Raw genomic sequence first — 9,574 nt, forward strand, 5'->3', positions numbered from 1 at the left:
GTGCGTAGAATACAAAACAATTCGTACTTTTTCGATTAGACTTCTCAATCAAAAGTTATGGACTAGAAACCAATTTCGAATGAAAGATCAAAGGGCTGTAACTTTTGATCTAGTAGCCCAATCTAGGAACTGTTTGAAATTATGGATTCTACAGGCCACATTCGATAAGAAAATTTTTTTTCCGGGTCGATCTGAGACAATTTTTTTTGGGCCTCAAAAAAAGGCAGTGTATAACCTTCCTTTTTTCCAAAAATCGACTGCACCAAAATTTCTCGGGAAAACAATTTTTCTTATTAATTTTGGTGCGTAGAATACAAAACAATTCCTACTTTTTCGATCAGATTTCTCCTCGGATTTCTCAATCAAAAGTTATAGACTAGAAACCAATTTCAAAAGAATATTCAAAGGGCTGTAACTTTTGAACTAGTAACCCAATCTTGGAACTGTTTGAAATTATGGATTCTACAGGCCACATTCTATAAGGAAATTTGTTTCCGGGACGATCTGAGACAATTTTTTTTTCGGGCCTCAAAAAAAAGGCAGTGTATACCCTTCCTTTTTTACAAAAATCGACTGCACCAAAATTTCTCGGGAAAACAATTTTTCTTATTAATTTTGGTGCGTAGAATACAAAACAATTCCTACTTTTTCGATCAGATTTCTCCTCGGATTTCTCAATCAAAAGTTATAGACTAGAAACCAATTTCAAAAGAAAAATCAAAGGGCTGTAACTTTTGAACTAGTAACCCAATCTTGGAACTGTTTGAAATTATGGATTCTACAGGCCACATTCTATAAGAAAATTTTTTTCCGGGTCGATCTGAGACCATTTTTTTTCGGGGCTCAAAAAAAGGCAGTGTATAACCTTCCTTTTTTACCAAAAATCGACTGCACCAAAATTTCTCGGGAAAACACTTTTTCTTATTAATTGTGGTGCGTAGAATCCAAAACAATTCGTACTTTTTCGATCAGACTTCTCAATCAAAAGTTATAGACTAGAAACCAATTTCGAAAGAAAATTCAAAGGGCTGTAACTTTTTAACTAGTAGCCCAATCTTGGAACTGTTTGAAATTATGGATTCTACAGGCCACATTCTATAAGAAAATTTTTTTTCCGGGTCGATCTGAGACAATTTTCTCTTCGGGGCTCAAAAAAAGGCAGTGTATAACCGTCCTTTTTTTCCAAAAATCGACTGCACCAAAATTTCTCGGGAAAACACTTTTTCTTATTAATTTTGGTGCTTAGAATCTAAAACAATTCGTACGTTTTTGATTAGACCTCTCAATAAAAAGTTATGGACAAAAAACTAATTTCGGAAAAAAATTCAAAGGGCTGTAACTTTTGATCTAGTAATATAAAAATCCGATACATCTGAATACCGACCTCGATAGTCTACGTAACTTAAAAACAATTGGGAGCTTTCTTATATCCTTAAGACCATGTGTACCAATTTTCAAAGCGATCGCACGTTTCCAACAAAGTATCATGCACACGGACAAACGGATGGTCAAAAATGGATCTGTTCCAAAATCGCTAGGATTAATTTCAGAAAGGCGTACGTATCGTGTGCACGACGTACGATCGCTTTGAAAACTGGTACACGTATTCTTAAGGATATAACTGGTATAAGAAAGGTCCTGGTAGGTACCTCCTATATAATAATATAATAATAATAATACGCTTTTACTCCTCTTAAATTTGTATATAACAATAGAAATATAAAAAAAGCTAACCCCATACAAAGTATAACTTGATTTTTTAAGTAGTATTAAGCCTTTTATCTAGTATACTATTTTAAATTTTTAATGTATTTGAGTGACAAGTATTTGAATACTTTTTACTGTATTCGAATACTTTTCAAAGTAAGATAATGAAATACTTTTCAAAGTATTCGAATACTTTTTATAGTATTCGAATACCTTTGATAGTATTAGAATACTTTTGAAAGTATTCGAATACACTCTAAAGTATTTGAAAACTTATTTTTTTAAGTATTTGAATACTTTTCAATGTATCTGTATCTAGTATTCGCTTGTGCTGGACGTAAAAGTATTTAGTATTCAAATACCTTTGATTTGTGTAAAGTAGGTATTTAATATTTAGTATTCAAATACTTTTTGAAAGTGTTCTGCCCAGCTCTGGTTGTATTTGATGTGGGAGTGTGAACGGTTCTAACCAACAAAATAGTTGCCTCTCGAAATCTAGAATGCTAAAAAAAACATTCCATCCCACTTACTTAGACTGTACCCTTCAGAATGGTGCCAATAATAAATCGCGTCAATTGAAAATGTGTACCTTCCTGAACTTTTACTTGGGAATTGGTGACCGTTAACGACGCGACTACCGGATAAGATAGATACGAGGATAAATAGGAAGGAAAAGTGGTTATATTTAAATTAGAAACGTGTTCGACTCGATTACGAATGCTAATGCGATCGGCGTAAATAACGCGAGGGTGTCTTGACGACATCCTACTACAACGTCCAATTATATCATCCTTATCACGTAACCTTTGCTCCAAGCTCATTTTTTACCAATTCAATGTAAATTGGGTACAATTAAGACCGCCAGCACTTTGAACTCATAGGAAGATCGGTCTAGACTAGATAAATTACGCAACATCCGGAAGACGTGCGGACGTACCTTTAGAAGTAAGTAACTTAGACACGGATGGAAAATAGGCGAAGGGGCAAGTAGGTTAAAGTAACGGGAGTACTGCAATGTAGGTTCGTTTACCTGACGGTCCACAGCCCACGTGGATTTCGGAAAACAGGACGCGAAACGTCAACCTACAAATTGACAGGTCGAATGACAAACGGTCGTAGCGTAGCGCGAATTCTGCAGTTTAAATAACATAACCTACCCCAAATTATTGCAATGCCCGATATCATTGAAATTAAAAAGAGATCGAATTGTAGATAATTAATTACTTACACGAGATACTAAATGGTGCAGTCTTGGAACTTTGAACTGTCTTATCACGACCGATTTTCAATCACTCCACGCACTAAATTTATCTCTTGCAACACGATAAGATTGAAGCACACCTTCCACTCGACACAAATACAAACGCAAAACGCCACCGTATTTTTGGATCGACTCTTTTAGCCAATCGGAATCATCTCGCGACTGGAAGGGATGTGTGGCGTGATTTCGTACGTCACGCGATGAGGACACTATCGGATCAATACCTCGCGAACTGTAAATCAACAGTTTTCTTCACATTTTTCGACGTCACTCGCGAATTTTCCGCACACTCATCCGTGTTTGACGCTGTGAATCCCGGGCGCGACTTTTCTGTCACGCCCAACGCATATTTGGCGCGTTTTAAAATCTCAAAATCGTACTTCATTTTTGAAATTCAAAAAACACGTGATTTGAATACACCGTTGCCAAATGGGACGAAAACAATTTGCAAGTCTTGGAAAAAATTGTGGGGCTCGGATCATCGAAATTTTATGTTTTTTATTAATCACAAACTGTAGAAATAACACAAAATCCCTTTAAAAGATATACAATAGTAATCTGCGTATATGGACCGGTAGGCAACACACAATACACAGGTGGTATGTTGGAAGATTTATCCCAAGATCTGCTCCTTATTTGGGGCATTGAATAAAAAATTGAATTCAATGTTTAGGGTGACCAAAAGAGTTATTGGTGGTTAATTTTTATTAGGATGTATGAGAGTAGTATAAAAGCTTTCAACTTCCAAAGACCTGTACTAGCTGAGTAGTGGTCATACGAAAAATAACTGAATATTATTTATAAAGAAGTTATTAAAGTTTCCTATAATTTGCGATCACAAGTAGCACTGTAGCTCCATAGCTCCCAGGTGTAATTTTTAATGTGTGAAATATAATTATACGCACAATGTAAATTGAATAGGTCCAATAAACATTCTTCTTCTTATATTAAATATTAGTTCCAAAAATTGTCACTAATTAGAATATCGGCTTCTAATACTCCTGCCGGAAACAATGAAATAAGGAGGATTCGAATTTTCGTCCCTGATCTGTGGTGATCCTAGTAGGCGAACCACAGTGAGATAGCCAGGGTTTGAAAAAACCCGTTTTTTTAAAAACCCCAACCCACTGAGCCCAAGTGGATTTTTTTCGGGTAAAAGTGGGTAATAGTATTTTTTCGATGGCAATTAAACAGTTCGACAATATGAAAAAAAAGGCGCCCCAATATTGTGGTTGTGTTGTGGTGGTTCACTTTTACATTTTACTATGAGTAAGAATAAGAATACAAGTTTTGAACTGTTTTGAATTGTTAACTGATACTAAACGATCTCAAATGGAAGTATCTGTTTTATTTTTGTATTTTAAAAATTAAAAGTGATTCGTGTATAATTTGAAATATACTTTTGCCATATAAATTTATTTTAAACCAGCCCAAGCCAAAAAACTACTTGTTAATTATTTCAAAATGAAAAAAACCCACTAATGAAAAACCCAGTGGGTTAATGGGTAGCAGCCCCTGGCGACTTCTGGTCCATCCCCAAGGCAGAATAGGTACCGGTTGGTGGTTTCGTTCGCCAAACCAAATCTCCCCACCTAAAATGAAATCTACTCGTCCGTAAGGGACCTAATCGGAGCTTGGACAAAAGGAATGTGGAATGCTACGCTATATGTCCCTGTCTAAATGAGTTCATATTGGAAAATATGCCCGGTGATGAGTATAGGAGCCAATATTATTATAATAAACAGATGACTGAAAGTGGGCTTGGGAAATTTTTGAAAAAATAGGACCTGTTATACTATGCGATCAAAAATGAGTTGCTGTGAAGTCACCTTTGGAATTTTTGTTTACATGGAAAATCGTACTTCCAAAGGCGACTTGACTGCCACTCATTTTTGATCGCCCGTTCCCTTTAGAGCTGCTCTTTGGCTCAGGTTATAGGTATTGTTTAAGAGGACGTGGCAGGATATTTTCCGTGCAATCGATAAATCTCAAGATATTTACAAGAAACTGAAAAAAGTAAAAAAAAACACTCAATTACCAAAGGTCTTTGGAAGTTTAAAACTTGGTTTAGGTACGGTATTCTCATATATGTTAACACAATAAATTATCAGATGTTCTTGATTACCTATTTTTGTCTTACTCGACTGCCCTAATTCTAAAATTATTCGCTTATTCATTCAACAAAAGTATGCAGAGTTTAGAAGAATCTTTATGAGGGATCTGTGTCTTTTAATTATTATAATCCAGGGATGATGAGCATTTGAACTCAGAGTGCAATATTTCCTACTTAGTGGTGTCAATATTATTCTGGATTTAGAGAGGAAAATGAGGGCCTCATAGCCACGCGCACCTAGATAATATCATGTTTGGGCGCACTGTACCGTTTCTTTGTAGTCGTCCGGCCCTTTTACCACCCACACTCAAGACAAACATGAAGATGCAGATAAGGATAAAGGCAACTACAATCTCTTCGTCATGTCAAGCTAGCAACGGTAATAAAAGAAATATTAATCTCACTTATAATAAAGCCCAATGATGCACTACTGTGACGTGTGGAAATATTTACTGTGTAAACACCACCAATAAATATTATTATTAAATCTTTTTAATTATTTTTCTTAAAAATTGAACTTTTCTCCTTATAATAATATATATGTATTTCATCTTTTAGCCATTTAGGTACATGGATAAGATAAGTCAAATTGTAAACAGACAAACAAACAGTAAGATTTACGACAAACAGGTAATGATGTAACATATAGAATGACTTCAAGTTTGCACTAGACGTCCTCACGTCCTCATTAACCCACCCTTTAAGAACGTTTGCGTTTTTGTTTTTATATAGATAAGGAAAGACATTGTTGAAGTGATGAGACACTATCTTACCAAATATATTAAAAGCAGTCTCTACATCCGATCCTCTTAACACTGGAACCCAATCTTCTATTTCCAATTGACTATAGAATTCTCTACGGAGATTTTCATTATACCTTCTAATCCGAATTTTTTCGCTTTGATTTGGAGCATCTATATTTGATTTTATGAGAACGGTACTGTGATCAGAAATGCAGTTTTGTAAAACATTAACTACCTAAACTAACACTTGTGAAGACATGGTCTAAAAGTTTACCTTTCCTAGTAGGTGCGTTTATGGTACTTATCTAGGGTTGCCATCCATCCGGATTTCCCCGGATTTGTCCTAGTTTAGGCGGCGTCCGGGTGGGTTTTCAATGGTACTCCAAGTTTTGAGGTTGGTACTATCTTTCAAGCGCAAATCACCTTTGGTAACAATTTTTAAAACACCAAATGCTCATTTCATTTAGAGGTACCTACTCGGAGTTATTGAAAATTGCGCACTACTTTTTAGCGCATTTCCACAAAAATAAAAAAAAATGCGCTATTGTGACCACTTTGTCCGTCCGTCTGTCCGTCCGCTCGTTCGTTGAGACGCTACTAGTTTTGCATTCCTGCTCATAATGACAACGCTGAAACAGTATTTTCACTAGTGGCACAACAGTGGGCAAAATAAAGGAATTTATTGAATATTGAAACAGTCTCGTCAGTGATAAAAATAAAGTACAATTTTAAAGATTATGATTGTGTAGATTTTTATACATTTCTTTTAAGTAAAGAAGCTATTGGAACGACGGATAAATACCGAAGACCTGAAAAGTAAACATTTTATTTTACTAAAAGACCAAATATTTGTTTCATTTAAAAATTATTGTTATTAGTTCTTATAACTTGTATTTTATTTTGTTAAAAAAGTATATGATTGCTTCATTTAAAGAAAAAAATGTAGATAAACCGTTGCTGATTCCTAACAGTTAAACAAATGTTGTTTCATGTTTCATACGCCTTGTTTTATTTAGAAAAATTAATTGGTTGTTTTATTTCTTTAGAAAATATTTTTTATCAAATTCAGGTGATATGTCCGGGTATATAATCCCTAAATCCGGGGTTTTCATGCTTCCTGTCCCAGTTGGTAGAGTTTTGAGATGGCAACCCTATACTTATCATATTATAAGAGATCAGTAGCTGACTTATTTTACTAAAAAGACCGTTATCTCTAGCGGGATCAACATTAATATCCCCCAGCAAAATGAAGTGAACAGTTGATGTAAATAGAGAGTCTAGTACCGCCTGCAACTTGCTGCAAAATTTGTCAAACTCCCCGCATGGTGAGCGATAAGATGTAAGAATTACTATCTTAAGATAATTATGTTTACTCTTTGTGTTCCAGGCTGTGCCACAGATTTCAAAGGTTTTTTGTTATGGATTTTGGGTTGTAAAACAAAATACTAGAGATAATAATAAAATGTGCATTAGGTAACTATAACTTTATTTAAACTTTGCCATAAAATTAACAATAAAATAAAGTAACTACACAGGAATGTTGAAAATCACAAAATTTGATATGCCGTTTTCATCGTCCAATATGAACGGAGATACGAAAAAAAAAAACTGAATACTGATGCTTCGTTTCGCCAGTCTTACAAAAATATCTACTTACAATTACGACTTCATCTCTTTAACTAAAATTGGTAAACTACACCTAAAATTCGCAATACGGACTTATTAACTAATAGAGGTTTTCTCTTGCAATATTTGCTGATAGCACGCCTGAAATTGATAATGTAGTATAAGTGCGCGAGCGAGTGGGCGGAGTTACCTTTAAAGTTGTGAACATTATGCCGAGTTCTCCGTTTTCTAAGCTCGGTATCATGAAGTCTTCGATGAAATGTATCTCCGATCCCAACTGCAGAATTCTAGATCTTACGACAACGTATAGGAACACGGGGAAGAGGTCGTCCATGCTCCACTTGTAATCGTGTCCGATTTGATCCTGTACGACTAGTGTCATTTTCTCAAAGGTCTGGCGAATTATGAGTAATTTTTCGATAGGCGAAAATGTCGTCTTGAGAAGTTGCAGGGTTTCAATGGCGTCTAGAAAGGTTTGCTCTTTCACGGGCGACGACAATAAACCGTCCGGGGCGTGGTTGTTTAGAAATTTTCTAAATTACTATTTTTTTTAATATCGTCCGTTAAGTTTGATACTTACTGATCGACAGATAAAAAGGACATCAGTGTATAATCCGAGTGTTTGTTCCACTCGGTCAGTCTTTTCCAGTATTGCAAGTCTTGCAATTTATTGTGTAAAGTGTATAAAATAAACAGTGGTTGGTGAACTTTGGGTAGAATTAATGGATACAACAGATTTTGGTAACCGACTATCTCACTGGAACTAATTCGATCATAAGTAATTAAAGGTGTATGTAGTGGTTTATACCTATCCTCAGTGTCTTCCGGTGGAGTGTCTCTCTCATGTGACGGTAATGCAGGAAACAGTAGTTTTACAATGTCGTATATTCGTTTAGTAATCGAGTGGAGTTCTTCAACGGCATGTGTAAGTAATAGGGGATGGGCGTGTAAACCCCCGTAAGTTGTTGTGTAAGCCACCGTCACATCGAGCAGCAATGATCCTAAAGGGTGGTGGGGGCTTTCAAAAGCCTTAAAATAAAAAATCTTAATATACACAACTTCACATTATTTAAAAATTTAAAAAGCAGTATGCGAGTAACTGGGCGCAAGCCTGTTGGGGGCCCAGAACAAGAGAGGGAAAATAAATAAATTTAAAAAAAATTATGGTTGCCTATGATCCACAGACTCACGACTAAACAAATAATTGTGTGAACTCACCTTAACCAAATACTGCTTAACATCCATATAATTGGCAACATCCATACTATTTCTTCCAAATGTAGGTATCGTATCCAGCTGATTTAACGAATTCTCTAAACTCCGCTCGCTTTTCCTCTTCTTCAAACTTCCCTGATGCGAGTTTGATATTAAAACCGCAATGTTCTGCCACAGTTTTTGCGTGTCGGGCAACTTATTCACTTTGCTGTTATTCTCGTACACTCCCAACATTTGATAGCACTGTCGAAACAGGGCCTTCCACTTTTGCGTTACGGGAGTGCAAAGCTTTCCGAAAGAGTTTGGTTTCACGGGTAAGTCGGCGGACGGAAGTGTAGTTAAATTCAAGGTACCGTTGGAAATTTTTATTCCGTCCGATAGAGAACCGTTCAAGTGACCTTCGATTGTATGTCCAGAATTTAACGTTAAAACTCCTTTACCGTTAATGTTATCGATTCCTTTGAATTCGCCTTCATAATGCGTACCATCTTCCAAAATCATTAAACCGTGTCCCTAAACATGAGCTCAAGTAAATTCAACCCTCTTACTATTGTATTTAAAAGATTACAGCAGCACCATGGGATAGGGAAATCAGATTTTTGAGTATAGTTATTTTCAACACCTATAATTTTCTTTACAAAATACAAAAAAGCGATTGAACCTACTACAGCTAAATTCATTTCATTGATAATAATTAAAAGATGAACTCCAAAAGAAAGTACATGTCTGTAGACATTCCAGAACATACAAAAATCGTTGCAACCAAAATGGAATGGTTTATGAGTAAACACTAAAGTAATATGGTTCATGTACAATGAGCACCTGCAACAATATATGTACAACTCGTATGTACCTATGTACGTACGTTGGTAAATATTTTTTGTCGGCAAAACAGTTACCTACTTTGAT

At 35.6% G+C, this 9,574-nt stretch overlaps 2 protein-coding genes across 3 annotated transcripts in view; both read right to left on the reverse strand.

Annotated features, from left to right (window-relative positions):
• Nucleotides 1-3,092, reverse strand: part of LOC116172827 (long-chain-fatty-acid--CoA ligase 4) — a 103,651-nt gene extending 100,559 nt beyond the window's left edge. Inside the window, exon 1 of one of the 2 annotated variants that reach the window (XM_031490114.1) lies at nucleotides 2,936-3,092. The gene's annotated coding sequence lies outside the window, so the exon portion shown is untranslated. The remainder of the gene's footprint in view (nucleotides 1-2,935) is intronic. The other variant, XM_031490116.1, reaches the window with a different exon arrangement.
• A 4,201-nt stretch (nucleotides 3,093-7,293) lies between these two features.
• Nucleotides 7,294-9,286, reverse strand: LOC116171863 (alsin-like). Its single transcript, XM_031488888.1, has 5 exons — nucleotides 8,669-9,286; nucleotides 8,259-8,479; nucleotides 8,031-8,213; nucleotides 7,641-7,983; nucleotides 7,294-7,591 (listed from the first exon to the last, which is right to left on the reverse strand). Exons 1-5 carry the CDS (start codon nucleotides 9,164-9,166, stop codon nucleotides 7,547-7,549), a joined length of 1,290 nt encoding a protein of 429 aa, XP_031344748.1. The 5' UTR covers nucleotides 9,167-9,286; the 3' UTR covers nucleotides 7,294-7,546.
• Between the last annotated feature and the right edge of the window lie 288 nt (nucleotides 9,287-9,574).

The sequence above is a fragment of the Photinus pyralis genome, unplaced genomic scaffold (genome assembly GCF_008802855.1).
Source record: "Photinus pyralis isolate 1611_PpyrPB1 unplaced genomic scaffold, Ppyr1.3 Ppyr1.4_LG5, whole genome shotgun sequence".
Lineage (NCBI taxonomy): Eukaryota > Metazoa > Arthropoda > Insecta > Coleoptera > Lampyridae > Photinus > Photinus pyralis.